Below are 17,569 nucleotides of genomic sequence, written 5' to 3'. Positions count from 1 at the left end.
GATTGACCAGTGGTGAAGAAACTATGTATATAATGAACGAGTTCTGTGTCAATGGCCTGGTATCCATATAGATTCCACTTGGTGCATAAATACTAGAACATTTTTTATAATTCATCCAGCTGAATAGTTGAGTGCTAGCAGAATAAAGGATCGGTCGGGTCCGAGTGATTGACTTAGTTTTTATTAATAAACTGCGTACATTAAATTTTTAAAATACACATCAGGTTTCTTTGCAATTTAGTTTGTCATATTTATTATTGATTAGTAAAATTGAATTAGCCAGTGCATGATCAAACAGCTCGACTCAAGTCTCACGCAAGCCACTTGTCCAGTACGCTGGCGTTCGTCGGATGTGCCGCTTTTAACTGAACGAAGATCGGCCGCCAATTCGACTCGTGAATTTGTAAAAAGAGAAGGCAAGTATAGCTGCGATTATACGCCGAACGATGTGTACAACGAATGAAGCTCGGAGAACTTGGAATGTATGACTATACGCTCGCTAGCCACGATCAGACGTGAGCTTGGGGTGGTGTTTTGATCACCAGGCCGTATACAGTGTTGCAAAATTTCTTCGTAGTTGCTTTCTCATCATATAATATATAATATATTTATATGTATAATATATATATTTATATAATTTGTATAGTAAATATTATCACATTTAGATTGTGTAAGTCGTAGCACATATTTGCACGAACATTCTTTAAAAAAAGTATCGACATATAGTTATTATATATATATAATATATATATATATACGCTCGCTCTTGAATGGTAAAATTTCATAAATATTCCTTCAACATAACGCCCAACTAAGTATGCACAATTATTTCATTGACTTATTTACAGGATCGAATTCAAACGTGAAGTACGGGATAAATTGTCTCTTATATATAATAACCAAAACGAATAACATGATTTACTTCGTCAACGATCAAAAACTAATCACTCGATGCAACTGAAAAATTCATCTCGCGTATTAGGCGCTTTCTTCCGCATAACGCTCTTCTCGAATAAAATTTCAAGAGTAAATCCATAGAAAACGCATAACGGAACTAGTTGAATATATTCATTTAAATATACTAAACTCATCGGCATCGATCAAGAACCCACGATCCGATAGAGTTTGAAGGCAAGTCTTTTCAATGTTCGTCACCATTTTTTTTTTCATTTTTCGTTCGTTGTTAACTTATGTATTATACGCACATCTATAGAAATTTTCGATAGAAGGTCAATGTACATACACAGAGATTCAATATACACGGCTTGTTATCCGAAATCGCTGGCAATTATTGCGAGAAAATTGGAAGAAAATTCGATCTGATCGGCGATTAATAACTAACGGAGGCGTTGTAAGCTCACTTCGATCGTCGTGCGATTGCACGCAGATCGCCAAACAATGGCGAAGGGCAATTTGGAGCGTTGCGACTGCGTGAATTGAATGGTCTCCGGGGAGCGATCGAAGCCCCGCTCGACGCCTCCTCGCAGGATACGCCATTTGGCAAGACGAGCGACAACTACAACCTGCCGCGGCGTCACGCGTACAACAATCAAGGAATTGACGTGTCATTGAAAAATCGCAAACGTTAATCTGACGCTCGTGGCGATGCCAACGCAAACAATACACCAGCGGCATCGCCACGAAATAGTCCGTTGCTATTACTTACATCGATTATCTCCGCGAGACTTTCCCGATCATCTAGTCTTGGTCTAATCGCCGTATTGCCCAGAGTTAATCTCACATTTATACATAACCGCAGACGGAATCGTTCGTAGACATAAAAATATTGGCACGGAACAGCGTAGGTACTATTTTTCGTATGGGAAAAGTCAAATTTTCCCCTTAGTATAATAATATATCTGTTCGATAATAATTGATCAAATAGAGTCGAGTTTTGAGGAATAACATCTATGTTAAAGTTCTATCGAGCGCGCGACTTCCTTGCAGGAAGCTTCGGTGCGCACGCGAGTCGAACGCCGAGTCGTCGCGAACGCGCCAACGAAACGACGGTGCGCCAGAGCGGCCGTGGCCCGTTTCTCTCGCGTTGCTCCTCCTGGCGCCACGACTCGATGCGCGTCAGAGATCAGCGTCCCGTGATCGTCGCTTTTCTCTTTCCGACGAACGAGCGAAATAAAAACGACAAAATCAACGATGAATTTCGAATTTCAGCACAGCACCAAATTACTCGTCAGTCTTATTCGCCTGCTTGAGCTTGTTCTGCTCGATAGAGTAGGTCTGGACGACAAACAAGCCAACCAGCCGCGGCGCCTCCGAATCCCTACAGAAGCGAACCGCGGGCGGCGTTCGCTGGCCTCCCCGGCAAACGAACGCGATCGGAAACTGAAACGTGCTGGACGGAGCCGTGTGCGTGTGCGTGTGTCAGTGTGTCTGTGTCTGTGTCTGTGTCTGTGTGTGTGTGTGTGTGTGTGTGTGTGTGTGTGTGTGTGTGTGTGTGTGTGTGTTAGAGAGAACGCCGCGTAGTTGCCCGAACGACGAGCGAGCCGCGGCGCAATGAATCCCCGGTGAAACAATTGTTAATCTAGACGTCGAAGAGCGGCGCAGCGGAGCGTCGCAGCTGGCGGACATTGACCGTGTCGGGCAACTAGTCGGAGGAGCGGGCGGGCCCGGGCTCGAAGCCGGGCCCGGGCTCGGGCTCGGCGGGCTGCTCGGTACCGAGGAAGCTGGGCGCGCGCGGGCTGAAGGTGTCCTGGTAGAGGTTCTCCTTCTTGTGCACGCGGCGCACGTGGCTGCGCAGGTTGTCGCGGCGCGCGCTCCGGTAGCTGCAGTGCGGGCACAGGTGGGGCTTCTCGCCGGTGTGCATGCGCCGGTGCTGGATCAGCTGCAACGCAAGAGAACCCGGGTGGCTGAGCGAGGGAGCGCGCGGGCGCGGGGGCTCGAGGCTACCTTCTTGAGCTGGACCGTGCGGAAGATGCAGATGTCGCAGCAGAAGTAGCGGTTGTCGCGGTGGCGGCGCATGTGCTGGCTGAGGTCGAGTTCGGAGGAGCGGTCGGCGCCGCAGACGGCGCAGCTGACGCGGCTCTCGTGGGCGGTGCCGCGCGCGTGAGCGCGCAGGTGACGCTCGAACGCCTTCTCGATGGTGCAAGCGTAGGGGCACAGGCCGCAGCGGTACTCCTCGCGCTCGTACCTGCAACAGCCGCGCGCTCGTCAGGCCGTGGCACGCCCGCCGTTGCCGTCGCCGCCAGAGAGTACCTGTACCTGACGCGTTGCAGCGCCTGCAGGCCGCGCCGCCTGCCGGCCGGGCCCGCCGCCGAGCTCGTCGTCGCCGCCGCCGCCGCCGCCGCCGACTCGCCGTCCGCCGGCCTGGACGTGGACGCCTGCTGCTCGGCCGCGCGCTTCTGCCTCGCGCGCTTGCCCGCCGGCCGCTTGCGCTTCGCCGCCGGGCTGCTGCAGCGCGGACTGCTCTCCCTCGACCTGTGAATCCGACGCGTCGGCGGCTTTCGTATCTGGCGCGGCGCTCCGCTCTGGCGCGCACGCGCGGCACGTGCGCGCGGTCCGCTCGCCGCCCGATCGGGTCGGCGATCGGCCGGCCTCGTTCGCCGATCCCCGCCGGGGCCCAAGGCGAGCGCCGGTCGGCCGAGCTGCTGGTCCCGCTCGCGAGACGAGGAGCGTGGCGGAGGTGCCAGGCGACGTACTCACCGCGAGTCGGTGGCGGGCGCGGAGGAGCGCCGGCTGGAGCGGGACTCGGTGTCGGAGTCGGGCCCGAGGGCCGCCGCGCCGGCCGCCACGGCCGACAGCCGTCCGAGCATGCTGGCGTAGGCGCTGAGCATCCAGCTGTTCAGCGCGGGCAGCTCGGCCGCCGCGGCCGTCTCCTCCTCCTTCTGCACACAGAGCCGTGAATGGTGGTCGGGGAACCGGGCGACGGCGGGGGGCGCCGTACCGACCTCGTTGTCCTGGCGCGGCTCCGCGGGCTCGTCATCGCTGGCGCGGGCGTCGCGCCAGAGCCGCTGCGAGTGCAGCGCATGCAGCGAGTAGAGCGAGTTGAGCAGCAGGGCCGCGCTGCCCGGCAGCGACTGCTGCAGCTGCAGGCTCGCCAGGCCCAGGCCGCCGTCCAGCGGCCAGTCGGCCTCGCTGGCGCTGCTGCTGCCGCAGCTGCTGCTCCTGCCACCGCTCTCCTCCTCGTTGCTGGCCTCTACCGCAGTCTCCCCGTCGGCCTCCCTGGCTCCATATTCCATCTTGCGCCAGCCCCGGCCACACACACACACCTCGTCAGTTGGCTGATGCGCGCTCCCGTCTCGTCCCCGTCTCGTCCTCGTCGAGCTCGCGGGCTCGTTCGACTCGCGCCCGCGGGAAAAACAACCGAGCCGGCTATAAATAGCCGAGAGAGATGGAAGCTTCGACCGATGGCATAAAATTAGTCGAATCAATAACATTGCACCTCGTGCGCTTTTCCGCTTTGCGCCGCCAGCACAGCCCGACCGATATTTTGCTCGGCCCAACGACGATTCGGCCTCGCTTCCACTCTCGTTGTCTCGCGTTAATCGCGCCAATGCTTCACCGGAACGCAAACAAAGCAATCTTGTTTCAAACTTTTTCCAACAATTATTTTATTTCATTTTATTTTTTGCAATTACACGCGTAAGATCGATAAAAAACATGTTATGGGTCAACGACAAAGAGAGAGAACGAGAGAGAGAGAGATAGAGAGAGAAAGAGAGACAGAGCGAGAGAGAGGGAAAAGGAGCAAAGCGAACGCGACGGTCAATAAAATAATTTGGTGCAGTTCCATTGGTAAACAGGCATCGTGTCGCTGGCTGTACCGTACGCAGCATCCGCAAAGCAGCAGCGAGATGTGTGGCTGTGCGAGAGAGCGACACACACGCAGAGCTGTGGATGTAAAGCGTAGGCAGGCAAGCAGGCAGGCAGGGAGGCCGACAAGCAAGGAGGCAAGCAAGAGAATCGCGGCAGGTAGAGTGCAGCAGTCGGCGGAATAGTGAGCTTGCGACAGCTTGGCTGGCTCACTAGTCTCGGCCGCGAGAAGCGGAAACAAAGAGCGGCGGTCGAAGCGTACAATCGATGGCGAGGACGAGACGAGAGCTCGCGAGTGTACACTGCAGAAAGCGAGAGAGAGAGAAAAAGAGAGAGAAAAAGAGAGAGAGAGAGAGAAAGAGAGAGAAAGAGAGAGAGAGAGAGAGAGAGAGAGAGAGAGAGAGAGAGAGAGAGCGGACATGATGAGAAATGATGTATAAATATTTACGTGCTCGTGGAAAGGGCCGACGGAGAGATTGGGCGAGCGAGCGAGCGAGCGGTGGGCGAGAGGAGACCTAGGCCGCGGTGGCGCAGAGGAGCATCAGGCGAGCTCGTCGCTGCTATAGCTGCCGCTGACCCCGTCGTTTCGGCTGCAGCTCCGGTTCGGACTCGCGTTCGCCTGTGCCCGACTCAGCCTCCCGTTGGCGCCTTCGTCCTCGCGAGGCCATACGCACTCACGCGAGTCTGCACATGCAGTAACAGCGTCGGCAGCAGCGAGCTGGCTACGGCACCAGCAGCAGCCCGCGGCAGCGGCAGCCGCACGAGGGGAGGAGAGTTAGCGCGCCAGCGTGTCCCCCCACAATAGCCCTATTTATGATTGGGCAAAATTGCTTTCCATGCGCAGAATAAAATCCGACTATCTGCCCGGGGAAAAATCCCGCGTGTTGCCCCCTCTCCAGCTTACCCCGACAGCTATCCTCCCACCCCCGCCGTCGCGCGCTCCTCCCAACCCGCCGGCGGACCCCGTGTTGCCGCTGCCACCACCGCCACCACCGCCGACGAAGCTCTTTCATGCGACCTCGCCGCCCTTTCCTTGCCTTGCCCTTTCCTGCCCTCCTATCAATCGAGCAGACGAGTACCAGCCTTTCCCGCCAAGCTAGCGTCCCTTCAACAGACCTACGCAAATATTGTCGCTGTGTGGCCAATCCTTGCGTTCCCTTCGCCGCCTCCGACACCATCTGACCCGTACGCGCAAGCGCGCCGCAAGCTCGCTTGCTCCTGCGCCTCGTCGCTTTACTGTTCTGGCCAACCATCAACTTTGTTTCCAATCAATCAACTTTATTCGCAATCTAATAATATCAATAATCCAAAGGCTTGTACAATGATCGCAAAAGTGGTTCCGTAAAAATTACATTGCTTCATGATTCGGTTAATTCTTGTTCTCTCAACGGTCGATTCGTATAAAAATATATTTATCAAATATTTACGATGATTAAGTCCGCTTCCTTAAAATATATATAATATGTAAACGCATCTACTTTGGATCTAGTGCCGTCGCAGCCTCGTATGCCTGCACTTCTATGAGCAGCTTCTTCAATTGACTCACTGTCAAATTTGGCTTTTGCAACTGCAAAAAGATAAATAAATCGTTTTACTAAACGTGTCTTTTTTGTTCTCGAATATGTTCGATTAAATTAATGAACAACTAACTCGGATTTTGTTAAAAAGTGCGGACGACGGACTCGACGTCTTTCTGTGCAATCGCACAAGAGATGCATTCTTTGTGTGTTGCGCTAGCCTTTCCCAGCCTCCCGTTCTGTCGAGTATGTCTTTTATACGCTCGATGTGTACATCGGTGACTTTCTCGTCGCCCTGTCTCATCTGCTGTAATTGTAGTTGTTGTTGCGAAGTTAGTTTAGTGATTGTGGGTGTTGGCGTTGTAGGTTCTTTTGATGAGCTACGGTTGATACGCAGCATAGACCGTTCCAATAGCGGCATCTCATCTTCTGACTCTTCTTTCAAATCGAGCTCCTCTTCCAGCGGAATCTGTGGCTTTTGATGCTGGCTGAGCAGTTGCATCAACTGAAAGGCCATGTAATTAATCGTTTTTGTTCTTACTTAAACGGACTTATTTATTGTACATCCACGATGAACATTAAGGAGGAAAAAATGAGAAATTAAGGTTTACTTTAGGGTCATCACGTGCAAGATCGAATGACGATTCACCATCTCTCGACATGTCTTCGTCAGTGTCGCTATTTTCACTTTTTATCGTTGGCGTAGCTATGGTTGATTCATCCATAGCTGAAGGTATGGATAGTGGCTGTAAAGGTCATTAATTGATTATACCATAATTGCTATATAAGCTTTTGAGCATAATTCAATAAAACACAATTTTACTTACGATACTGTTATGATCTTCTTCTTCTTCCTCTCGAGTGGCATTGTTATTTCTAATGTTTGGATCGGCACCATGGTTTTTAAGAAGTCTTATAAGCTCTTCAGCGTATTTACCGCCCTTGACAACCGCGCTGTGCAAAGCAGTATTGCCTCCGAAGTTTTTCTCATTTACATTTATATTAGTCTACAGAGACACAAGATCGTTGGTGGACAAAATTGACAAATTATCGTAATATACATGGAAATAATAGTTACCTTAGTCAACAAGTAGTTAACAATATGAAAATGATTACTGTCAACAGCTATATGCAGAGCTGTTCTACCATATGACATATCTTTAGAATTAACGTCAGCCCCAGCTTCGTGAAGAGCTTTTACAGCGTACAGCGAACCTGCTTTTGCAGCTAAATGTAAAGCTGACCAGCCGGACTCTGTGTGAGCATCTAAACATATTTTATTGCCCGATTGAAGCAACTCAGCGAGGCTTCCATGTGCATCCACTTGATTAAGTTAAATTCAATCCAATCAATGATTTCAAACATTTACTTTTATATTCATATAGAAGAGACACTGATTTCAGAATACATACCCTTTACTGCGCTGTGCAAGGATGTGGCGTCTTCCTCATCACAAATGTTTGGATTAGCTCCAATTTTCAACAAAGCTCGTACTATTTCGGACTGATCCGCTAAAACGGCTAGGTGCAGCGGCGTCTGGAATAATTTTTTATCTCACTTTTACTGTTGAGTTCACAAGATCGGCTGATTTAAAAAATAAAATTAATCTAAATGTAACCTTTCCAGTACTATTCTGTAAATCAACAGTGCTCTTAAACATAGAATCCATTGCAATGCATGTGAGAATGCATTTTGCCGTTTCAAATTGTCCCATTCGTAAAGCAACATGTAGTGCAGTATCGCCAAAATTTATTGTTTCTTGTAATAAATCTTTTATATTCATCATCAAAGACTCTGATTTTCCGTTTTTTTCCATTTCATTGTAGACTGTAATAATTTGTTTCATCGTTTCTACTGCAAACTCCTAAAATAATTTCAATGGATTTAGTTATTAAACTGTAATTTATTAAGTCATGTTAATTAGAGTTAGATATCTTAATCAATATCATAACCAAAAAATCCTTTATAAATAAATGCTATCTCTTAAGACTGGGTCATTTATTTACATTGAAATCACTATGTAAACATTATGATGATTTGAAAATTAAATATGTCAACTTGAATATAAAATAAGAATAAGAAATATTCAATTACTAAAATTTGAAAAATCTTTATATAGTAAAAAGAAAATGAAAAAAGGGTGGTTAAAAAAATTATTTATGTATTTATGATATGTATGTTAATTGTTTTCAAGTTGTTCATGTACCAATCCCACATACAAGTGAATAATTCACTTCTGTGGTGAGTGTTGTACAATAATATGTGTACTTTACACATATTATTTTAAATTTATGTACACACGTGAATGTATATAACTAACTATTGTAAAATCATCATTGTTATTCTTACTTGCGGTTTAATCATTTGTTTTGATGTTAACCCATCAGGCACTATACTATCATATGATTCTACATCTTTTTCTTTGGAATATATTTGCAACAATGCTGCAAAATATTAAATATTTAATAAACATTCCAATGTTATAAATAAAAAATTTAAATGATATTTCTTGTTCTCTTACATTCGAGTCCTGACTCATTGTCATTAATAAATTTTTTAACATCGATTGCATTACCATTATCACATTCATTCAGCAGCTTTTTTAGTTCTTGAGAAACATTAGAAATTTCGTCAGGTAGCAAAAAGGTATTTGATAGACAATTAGTTAGTAATTGGTCGGCTGGTGTAACCATTGGTGTAAATTCCATGCTTGTTGATATAGATGATGGTCGTGGACGCTTTCGACCTGCTATTTTCAAGCAAGATTTAAAAGAAAAGGAAGCGTTTTTTTTTAAATTAATGTTGGTTTACAATTTTTATGAATACAAGCTGTGTAAAACGTACTCAAATTTTTTTCTGACGGTTTGTATAAAAATTTCATACTATTGGAAACTTCTCCATCCGATGGTCTTTCTAATTTGAGGTAAACTTCCACGGGTTCTGTTATATTAGTAGTTTTATATGGAGGAGTTCTAGAAGAATTACAAGTTCGATGAAAATTCATTGTTTCTTAAGCAACCCTAAATGACATAGTTGAAAATAGTATGTTATTTGACTATTTATAAACTTACCTAAACACTATTGCATATTGGTGATGAACATCAAGTTCTGAAAATCGTCCTTCTGCTTCCCAAATTATGTTTTCACTATCATCAAGTTCATAAAATTTTACTTTGATATTTTCTAAAATAATAATTGACAAGTTAGTATAAATGAGGCCTGATAGTAATTTTAAACATGCTTACTTCTGCCTACTTTCTCAACCAACAACCAAACTTCCTCATTTCCATCACAAGAACTTGTATGCTTATCTATACGACAAATTTTGAGTTCACCTGTTAAAGCACTTTCTGGGAACAATGAAAAGTTTATGTAATAAATCACACAAATTTACATTAATCAAAGAAAAAATAACAAAGATAGAAATAATAGGCAACTGAACTCACTAAGATTGTTTATTGGTCGAGAATATATTTTTTCTGTTAAAGGGTACAAGACATCATTTTCATTATAGCAAAAGCCTTGAAAGCAAAGACAAACACTATTCAGATTCATCCATTTTTGAGCTTTTTCTGCTTCATTCTTCATCTGAAATACATAAGCTCGAATCAGTAAAATATAAATTAGACTCAAAATTAACATAACAAATAGAAACCTCTAAATCTTCCTTGGTAGTTATTATAGGATTTTCCTGATTCTGTCTTCGTTTCTCTTCTATCTTTTCAATTTTTCTCTTTCTCACTATTTCTTCCTTGATATTTTTTTTTGCTGTGTGAATGATTCCCATATTACAAAACATTGCAGTGTAATCATTTTCATCTGATACTTTGATATCATGTGGATCATCTTTATCTCCATTTTCATCCTTTCTGACTAAATGGTGAGCATGAGGAAATCTTCTGTCTTCATCAGCAGTAACTAAACTACATCGAATAACAGCATTTTTTACTGGACAGTTAACCAACTGAAAATCATTAAAAATTTTATGGAAAATAACTATTGAAAAAATTAGCAAATAATTTTAAGTATAAATTACCTTTACTGTAGGAACTTCCTTTTTATGGCTGCTATCTTCTCTTTCACCCAAAAGACTACCATGGGTTCCCATCATTTCGGACTTATATCTAAAGCGAAATTTGTCTACAGGCTGAACAACAATTTTAATTTCAGTTCTATCACCTGCACCAATAATAAAATTTTTATTAAAAAAATTTGTAGTAAAGTTTTCTACAAATATGTTGTAATTGTTGCAAGTAAATAACTAACATAATGCTATTTCATTACTAGATATTGGATTGCCAATCATCTCAAAAACCTCAGTGGTTGACATTGAATCACAAGTTTCCATTTGGTGTAATCCAAGAGATTCCATAGAAGATGGACTAAAAGAGCCAGTACTCATGGTGCGAGAATCTAAATAATTGTGTAAAAATAAATAATTAAAATGAACTATATTATTCTACAAGCATAAAAATAAATTGATAAACTGTGAGAAATAATAAATATTATTGTGAATAGAGATGCAGTAAAATGCTATTGAAAGTATAATTTTACCATATTCATATGTAAAATAACTTATTTCTCTGGGTGTTGTCAGAGAGATACCACGCAACTTTTGCATTTGATGTGCAAAAGTCATATAGTTTTCATAGGCATCTGGCATTGTTAAAGGGAACTTGACAACTGCACTGAGCAACGTCAACAATAACACACGAGTTGTATACTACTTGAGAATCGAGCAAAAACGAGAGGCAGCGCAGCCGAGCTAAATGGAGTAGTAAAAATGCGTGAAGTAAACGCGCTACTCACCGTCCGAAGACTAGCGCTGAATGCTGATTTTATCCAAGTATTATTGCGGAAAAAACAGCGCTCCGCACCGAAGTGTAGTCATAACCTTGATATGCAGTAGCGGCGGTTCTTCCCCGACTAAGTACAGACGACTATACCTATATACAGCGCCCGCACACACACTGTTGCTGCATTCTCGTGTGATCGTCGACCAATCGCCGTCGCAGCTCGCTCATTTTTCTCTCCTCGCATATGTTGCAGATAGATAGGTATAGAGACTTTTAGGAAAAGTGAAGAAAACGTTGATATCGATTTTTGCGATTCCTCCGATTGCGGTCTGTCGCATTCTCGGCTACTGCACGCGCGTCGCTACGCTTTCCCATTGCTCGCTTTCGCGCGAACTGCACGTCCCATATGCGTACATACAACTAATGCAAGTGTCACGTGGCTCCGAACGATCGTGAAGTAGTTTGTTTATCGAGACTGGGGAATCCCAGACCACAGATGCGATTTCGCCCAGAAAATCTGGTTGTATACGCTCGCTGTATTGTTATTTTTGGTCGCGCGGCATTAAAAGATACTAAGAAAACTAATGGGCATTGCTACTTTTGATTGTGTTGTCAACTCACTTTCCGTCGTCGCATTTCTACGGAGCGAAGTATGTTATTTGTGCCAAGCGAGAGCTTCCTTATCTAAGATAAATTTCTAAGCCACTGAAGAGTTTATTGCAACTGCTTTCTGTATAATAGAAGTAGGTAATGAAACGATTTACGTTGTGAGAAAATTGACCTCGAAATTATTAACTGATCGATTTGTTTATCGGTTACAATTTATAAAATAAGTTCCAGTTTATTTTTGCTGCAAAACAATTCGATAAGATAAGTAGTAAACGGTAAGCATATCGTAAAGTGAATATGCCCACTTAGACATGAATTCAAATCCAACAAATCATTTAAAAGCGAATCTCTAATTGTTTACTTGCATGACTCTGTTCTTGACGCTAAATTTGTTAACAATCGTTTCGTTGAAATGCATACGAGTGCAGTCATTTGTATTAAATTTTCAGAATACGCCCTTATGGCATGTAGGAAACTTGGACGTGTGATTGGGCGCATCGCGCGGCACAGTAGTGGCAAACATACCTGCGCACGGCTTAATTTTTCCAGGCCAACTTCAACTTCATTTTTCTTTCAATGATTACGAGTAGTTACACTTCGATCGAGCCGATAATACAACCAACTCGATAGCATACCCTTTTGAATGAGCCCGCGCGTTCATTGAAATCGGTTGACCGTTTCGCTCCAGAGATAATGCCGTGAACGTACATAAAAACAAAAATTCACGTTGAGCGCAGAGTCTCCATCTTCTTCGAGGTCGGCAAAAATAAAAGGAACGTGATTTTTTTTACGAACCGCGCTCAGCGGATCAAAGCACCTTGGAAATTATATTTCGTTTTAATGACCCACATCCGCGGAATTGGGATTCAACGTTTTTTCTTCTTTTCGTGTACTATCGAATTCAAAAAATGAAAAGGCAGAAAAAATCATAGCGAAGCAAGCGACGACGCGTTGCAGATTTTATTGGTGCCAGAGAGCTGACCGCCTATTCGCAAAAACGTACCTCGCGAAACGATAAAAACTTTCTCGAATCGAGGCGCACTTTTCGCGCAAATGCTCGAGTGTTTGACAATTGTCCGAGCGATAGATGCGAAAAACGTTGATTCGTCGATCTGCGCCCAGCTGGAATTGTAGATCGATTTCCGTCCGATCGGGAAGATCGAGAAATCGAGCTATGTATTTATCACGGACGCGGCGAACATCTCGAGAATAGTCAATTGCCTCGGATAAATTATCGTTTGTGTTATCCCCAATGTACAAGCAGATATTACGTTTATTTCGAGGCAAATTCATGCCTTCACGTGAAATATCGCTGGAAGATCTCAAGGAAGAGCTCGTAGTTTAAGCTGGCGTAAGATATGGAATGGACGCTCTTTATCTCTGCTATTCGTGACAATGTTTGAAATTATATCAACTAGAGCATCGCCTCTGTGTACGAGCCGAAGAAGTAACTCGTTTTAACAATTTTTCACATTGAAGCGTCCATCTGCGAAAGCAATATTCGCTATAAGCTGGGCCTTCCTCTCCTTTATTTGTACCGGAATAGCCTCCTGGCCGAAGCCATTGCAAATTAAATTGAAAATCTCATTTGATTCCTCAAGAGCGCGACAGGAAAAATACAGGGAAAAAGATCATAATCAGAGCTCGCGTACACGCGCGCGATCCGTTCATTCAGGCTCGCGCAATCCGCCGATAATAATATTTTGTTCGCGCGAGCCGTTCGAGAGCGTGACGCTGCGTGTTTTCGCGCGAGCGCAAGGCGCGAAGGCGGCTCGTCGAGCGTCAGAACGAAGCCATTCGGGCGCGATAAGATATACCAACGGCGTTGACCGTTGTACCCCCTGCGCGCAGCTTGGCATTGAAATCGGCTCGATCGACACTCCCGAATGTCGGTCACGACGTCACCCCGTCGCTCGGCTGTACTTTCCATTTGCCGCGGTCATTCGCGGGAATTGGCGAGGGGCGCGCGAGGCCACGACGCCAAGTTGCAGCCCTGCGAAAAGCGAGCGCGCGCAACAAAATAGACACGTCAGTCGAGCGTTACACGAATGTACAAATGTTCAGATAGGATGTTGCTACTATTGGCGCTCTTATCGTCGGCAGCGAGCGCGAGCGAGGCAAGAGCTTTCGCGCTGTTATATTCCAAATACAGCGGCGTGAAAAAGCGGCGATGGCGGCGGCGGCGGCGCTTGTGTAAGCGCTATCCATCTCTCCGCGCGCCGACGCGCTCTCGCGCTTCGCGCTGATCGCCGAGACACGGCGAGTGGTGAATAGTTGGGATCGCCTGGCCAGCCGGAGCGGATCGCGGACCACGGCAGCATGGCTCAGAAGAAGGAAAAGATCGGCATCGTCGGCAGGTGCGCGCCAGTCCGCGATAACTCGTCGCCAAGGGGGTTAAGTTCCGCAAGCTGCTGGCGCGACGCGAACGTTCGAATTTCTCGTCGCCGGCACGCTCGTCCGATCCGCGCAATTGAGCCGCGGTGATCAGCGGTTGCGACCGCCGACGATCGCCGATCACCGAGACTGACTCGGTGACCGGCGCAACACAACTTTTTGCCGCTGGATAAAAGAAACGCGCGTACTTTTTACTTCCGGCCCGACACGGACAGGCAGACGGGGAGAGCGATCGCGAGGAAAGCGCCATGTGCGCAGGAGACAAGCGCGAGGAAAGTGACAGTGGAGGCGCTTGTTGCAGTGGGCTGATAGGGCGCAGCTGGGCGATGCTGTTCGCCGGGGTCGGCTACGAGGTGACCATCTACGACATCCTGCAGCAGCAGATCGACAGCGCGCTGGAGGACATCGAGCACCAGCTGAGCAGGCTCGAGGCCGGCAAGCTACTGCGGGGCAACCTCGACGCTCGGCAGCAGTTCTCGCTGATCAAAGGTTCGTTCCGTCGCGCGGAGCTCGCTCTCGATGACTCGACTGGGCCGGCGCAGGTAGCTCGAGCCTCGGCGAGATGGCCAAGGACGCCAAGCTGATCCAGGAGTGCATTCCCGAGCGCCTGGACGCGAAGATCAAGCTCTACCAGCAGCTCGACCGAGTGGTCGGCCGCGACACCATTCTCTCGTCTTCCACCTCCACCTTCAAGCCCTCGCTGTTCAGCGAGAACCTCGAGCACCGCGACCAGGTGATCGTCTCCCATCCGGTGAGTATCGCGCGACGAGACTTCGCGGCTCGTTATGCAATTAGTTCGATGGCCACTGTCGGCGAGCATCGATAGTCGCGGATGTGCGCGCGCTCTATCTCGTCGTCGGCGCAGTTACGTAAGCAAGCGCCGATGTTGCATTACTCGCAAGGTGAACCCGCCGTACTACGTGCCGGTGGTGGAGATCGTGCCGGCCCCTTGGACACGCCAGGACATTCCGGGCAGGGTCCGGGAGATCATGCGCGAGATCGGCCAGGCTCCCGTGGTGCTGAGCCGCGAGATAGACGGCTTCGCCCTCAACAGGATACAGTGAGTGCGGCCACTCGTGCAGCGGCTCGACGCGCGCTCGCCGCCACTCACTCGCGCTGCTTCCAGGTATGCCATCCTGAACGAGTGCTGGCGCCTCGTGGCCGACGGCGTGCTCGACGTCAAGGACATCGACACCGTCATGAGCGAGGGCCTGGGCATGCGCTACGCCTTCCTCGGGCCTTTCGAGACCGCTCATCTCAACGCCGAAGGTTCGCCAGCAAACTCGTCGCGCCTGCCACCGCGTCCCACCCATCTGATCCTATCCTCCGTTTGTCTCGCTTCAAGGGATGAAGAAATACTGCGAGAGCTACTGCAACAGCATTTACAACACGAGCATGACCTTCGGCCCGACTCCCCGATTCGAGGGCGCGATGGCCGAGAAGATCAGCGAGCAGCTCAACCAAGTGTGCCCGCTTGACAAATTGCAGCAACGACGTGCCTGGCGGGATATCGCCCTTACTAAACTATCTCTGCTCAAGCGGGAGATGAACGAGCGCCCGTAAGCGACTGATGTCGTACAAACCCATGCGTGCGACAGCACGTTCAAAGGTCAACTATTGCTATTTTCTAACTGTACATTTATCTTGCGTTGCAGCAATAATTTCACACGTTTTCTCTTCTTTTAATAGCTCGACCGTCGGCTAAAGTCAATTGTACGTTTATGACGGCAGAAAACTAATGAAAACCATAATTTTATGACTGTTGACGCAGTGTTTGCTGAAATTTATGGTTTGATTGTTCACTTTAACGGCAGTGTTATTGATTTGTTTAAATAAAATATTTAAAAAGAATTGTCTTTTTTTTAGCTTTTAGACACTTTATTTTTTCAAAAGTTTAATAGAAATAATTTATCGTTTTCCACCAACCCTTGGCGCAGCCTTTTGCTGAACCTTTGCAGCTTTCTGTTTGTGTACAGGTTTTGCTTTAGGTGGTGCTGCTGCCTTCTTGACAGCCTTCTGAGCCTTCTTCTGTTCCTTTGCAGCTCTGAAATTAAAAATATATTTTTAGTATTACTTTCTCTTGTGTATCTTATTGAAATTCATACAATAGAAATTGATAATTTATCAATGTATGGACCCGCAAAGCCAGACAATGTTATTTATGTACAATTCTGGGTGAAGCAGCCCTTTCTTTTATTACTCTTAGACATTCGAAATCTTATGTAATATTGTCAATCACATCAGAGGAACGAATGTCTATAATAATAACCTTTGTAATACACTTCACAACTTAGACATTAATAAGAAAAATGTAATAAAAGCACTGTGTACTGTGAAAAAAGGGTTAATTTACAAAAACTTTTTAACAAGCAAGTAGTAACATCATTAACTTGATATTAGGTTCATTTAAGAAGAAACTGTTTAATATAAAGCACATTACTCACTTGATAGCTTGTTCACGTTGTGCTTTTCTGATTTCCGGCTTCATGTTACGTTTAGCAAGAATGTCAGTCAAAGAAGCACCAACAATAGCACGTTGGAACTTTTGCGTCCTACGAGTCCTTTTCTTAGCCTGTTCTTCTTCCTGACCCTTCTTGTGTTTGCGCCTGTGATAAGAGTAGTCAACATATTAAATTGAACTTGATTAAGTTAAAGTATTTCAAAATAATTATACAGAAAAAATATTGTAATACCTGTAGAGAACAGTCCATGTTACTTTCCTAGGGTTGCGTTTCATCAGGTGAGCAGATTCACACTTTGAGTTAAGGAAAGTGAAACTCTAAAACAAAACTGAACATTACAAATCTTGCTAATCACCAAATTGGTTAGGTTTTATTCAATTGTTGTCATTTGTTATAGCAGCTATCAAACTACATATAACTGCAAAAATTGACTTTTTGTGTATCTAAATGCTACTGAAATATGTGGAATAACAAAACAACAATAAATAATTATTCACCTTCCCGTCAACCTTAACCATGGTCTTGCCATGGCCAGGATATATTTTGTACCCGCTGTAAGCACACAGACCGATCCTAAAAATATGAAAAACATGTTGATTAGGAGATCCGTGAAATACTCGAGAAGCATACGATTTGTTGTGAAAATCGCCGATGTATACTGCAATTTTAGATTTTCACAGCACTTTTCACATGACCACTTACTTCATCTTGGCGACGTGAAAACGAAAGAATCGAAGACCTGATGATGAATAAGACAAGGCGCCACGCGACTAAATTTGTGGAAATCCACCCTAATTGTCACGACTGAAACCGTATCGCGCGCACTCATTGGACAAAGTTTGAACTTGTTTATTTGAATCATTCGGTGACCAGTTAGACACATTAATAATAATATATTTATTTTGCTTTATTATAAGAAATACAAGTTTTCAAGTAAAAATTTGGAATTATGTGTTTACAAATGAATTTCCGAAGAATTGTTTCAAAAATTCAAATTATACGTGATTTCAACTCTACTTACCTG

The 17,569-nt window shown here is 45.8% G+C and overlaps 4 protein-coding genes across 9 annotated transcripts; 1 reads left to right on the top strand and 3 right to left on the bottom strand.

Annotated features, from left to right (window-relative positions):
- Nucleotides 1-140: 140 nt before the first annotated feature.
- On the bottom strand, nucleotides 141-5,774 carry LOC131665293 (zinc finger protein 316-like). 4 transcript variants are annotated; one of them, XM_058937108.1, is made up of 5 exons: nucleotides 5,216-5,722; nucleotides 3,658-4,193; nucleotides 3,211-3,432; nucleotides 2,905-3,145; nucleotides 141-2,839 (listed from the first exon to the last, which is right to left on the bottom strand). In XM_058937108.1, the coding sequence occupies exons 2-5, from the start codon at nucleotides 4,191-4,193 to the stop codon at nucleotides 2,603-2,605; spliced, it is 1,236 nt and encodes a 411-aa protein (XP_058793091.1). In that variant the 5' UTR covers nucleotides 5,216-5,722; the 3' UTR covers nucleotides 141-2,602. The 4 variants fall into 4 exon arrangements, with proteins under 4 accessions (XP_058793091.1, XP_058793090.1, XP_058793089.1 ...); XM_058937107.1 differs by having other exon boundaries at nucleotides 3,658-3,839; nucleotides 3,903-5,699; XM_058937106.1 differs by having other exon boundaries at nucleotides 3,217-3,432; nucleotides 3,658-5,774.
- Nucleotides 5,775-5,943: 169 nt separating this feature from the next.
- On the bottom strand, nucleotides 5,944-11,470 carry LOC131665292 (nuclear factor NF-kappa-B p100 subunit-like). 3 transcript variants are annotated; one of them, XM_058937102.1, is made up of 17 exons: nucleotides 10,839-11,076; nucleotides 10,551-10,697; nucleotides 10,321-10,463; nucleotides 9,940-10,248; nucleotides 9,731-9,872; nucleotides 9,530-9,634; nucleotides 9,356-9,467; nucleotides 9,129-9,256; nucleotides 8,806-9,030; nucleotides 8,634-8,728; nucleotides 7,903-8,148; nucleotides 7,697-7,820; nucleotides 7,363-7,607; nucleotides 7,112-7,291; nucleotides 6,896-7,030; nucleotides 6,418-6,789; nucleotides 5,944-6,334 (listed from the first exon to the last, which is right to left on the bottom strand). In XM_058937102.1, the coding sequence occupies exons 1-17, from the start codon at nucleotides 10,945-10,947 to the stop codon at nucleotides 6,242-6,244; spliced, it is 2,910 nt and encodes a 969-aa protein (XP_058793085.1). In that variant the 5' UTR covers nucleotides 10,948-11,076; the 3' UTR covers nucleotides 5,944-6,241. The 3 variants fall into 3 exon arrangements, with proteins under 3 accessions (XP_058793085.1, XP_058793086.1, XP_058793084.1); XM_058937103.1 differs by lacking the exon at nucleotides 10,839-11,076 and adding an exon at nucleotides 11,094-11,470 and having other exon boundaries at nucleotides 5,945-6,334; nucleotides 8,806-9,033; XM_058937101.1 differs by having other exon boundaries at nucleotides 5,945-6,334; nucleotides 8,806-9,033.
- Nucleotides 11,471-13,885: 2,415 nt separating this feature from the next.
- On the top strand, nucleotides 13,886-15,911 carry LOC131665282 (lambda-crystallin homolog). Its single transcript, XM_058937070.1, has 7 exons — nucleotides 13,886-14,046; nucleotides 14,385-14,572; nucleotides 14,626-14,834; nucleotides 14,986-15,143; nucleotides 15,210-15,352; nucleotides 15,429-15,692; nucleotides 15,773-15,911. Exons 1-6 carry the CDS (start codon nucleotides 14,009-14,011, stop codon nucleotides 15,644-15,646), a joined length of 954 nt encoding a protein of 317 aa, XP_058793053.1. The 5' UTR covers nucleotides 13,886-14,008; the 3' UTR covers nucleotides 15,647-15,692; nucleotides 15,773-15,911.
- On the bottom strand, nucleotides 15,867-17,327 carry LOC131665283 (large ribosomal subunit protein eL24). The gene is made up of 5 exons (XM_058937071.1): nucleotides 17,248-17,327; nucleotides 17,043-17,118; nucleotides 16,777-16,862; nucleotides 16,528-16,689; nucleotides 15,867-16,127 (listed from the first exon to the last, which is right to left on the bottom strand). Exons 1-5 carry the CDS (start codon nucleotides 17,250-17,252, stop codon nucleotides 15,992-15,994), a joined length of 465 nt encoding a protein of 154 aa, XP_058793054.1. The 5' UTR covers nucleotides 17,253-17,327; the 3' UTR covers nucleotides 15,867-15,991.
- Nucleotides 17,328-17,569: the final 242 nt, after the last annotated feature.

The sequence above is a fragment of the Phymastichus coffea genome, unplaced genomic scaffold (genome assembly GCF_024137745.1).
Source record: "Phymastichus coffea isolate CEN01 unplaced genomic scaffold, Cenicafe_Pcof_1.1 PCOF00050, whole genome shotgun sequence".
Lineage (NCBI taxonomy): Eukaryota > Metazoa > Arthropoda > Insecta > Hymenoptera > Eulophidae > Phymastichus > Phymastichus coffea.
Note: the sequence above shows the minus strand (reverse complement) of the source record. Positions and strands in the feature narration are given on the sequence as shown.

Coding starts and splice junctions, on each gene's coding strand:
- LOC131665293 (XM_058937105.1), bottom strand. CDS start 4,391: ATGTTATTGATTCGACTAATTTTATGCCATCGGTCGAAGCTTCCATCT. Junction 3,146..3,210: donor CTGCAACGCGTCAGGTACAG/GTACTCTCTGGC, acceptor CGGCTGTTGCAG/GTACGAGCGCGAGGAGTACC. Junction 2,840..2,904: donor GCACGGTCCAGCTCAAGAAG/GTAGCCTCGAGC, acceptor CTTGCGTTGCAG/CTGATCCAGCACCGGCGCAT.
- LOC131665292 (XM_058937101.1), bottom strand. CDS start 10,947: ATGCCAGATGCCTATGAAAACTATATGACTTTTGCACATCAAATGCAA. Junction 10,464..10,550: donor TAGTAATGAAATAGCATTAT/GTTAGTTATTTA, acceptor TTATTGGTGCAG/GTGATAGAACTGAAATTAAA. Junction 7,821..7,902: donor TACAGAATAGTACTGGAAAG/GTTACATTTAGA, acceptor AAATTATTCCAG/ACGCCGCTGCACCTAGCCGT.
- LOC131665282 (XM_058937070.1), top strand. CDS start 14,009: ATGGCTCAGAAGAAGGAAAAGATCGGCATCGTCGGCAG. Junction 15,144..15,209: donor TTCGCCCTCAACAGGATACA/GTGAGTGCGGCC, acceptor CGCTGCTTCCAG/GTATGCCATCCTGAACGAGT. Junction 15,353..15,428: donor CGCTCATCTCAACGCCGAAG/GTTCGCCAGCAA, acceptor TCTCGCTTCAAG/GGATGAAGAAATACTGCGAG.
- LOC131665283 (XM_058937071.1), bottom strand. Junction 16,863..17,042: donor TGGTTAAGGTTGACGGGAAG/GTGAATAATTAT, acceptor GTTTTGTTTTAG/AGTTTCACTTTCCTTAACTC. Junction 16,690..16,776: donor ACATGGACTGTTCTCTACAG/GTATTACAATAT, acceptor CTCTTATCACAG/GCGCAAACACAAGAAGGGTC.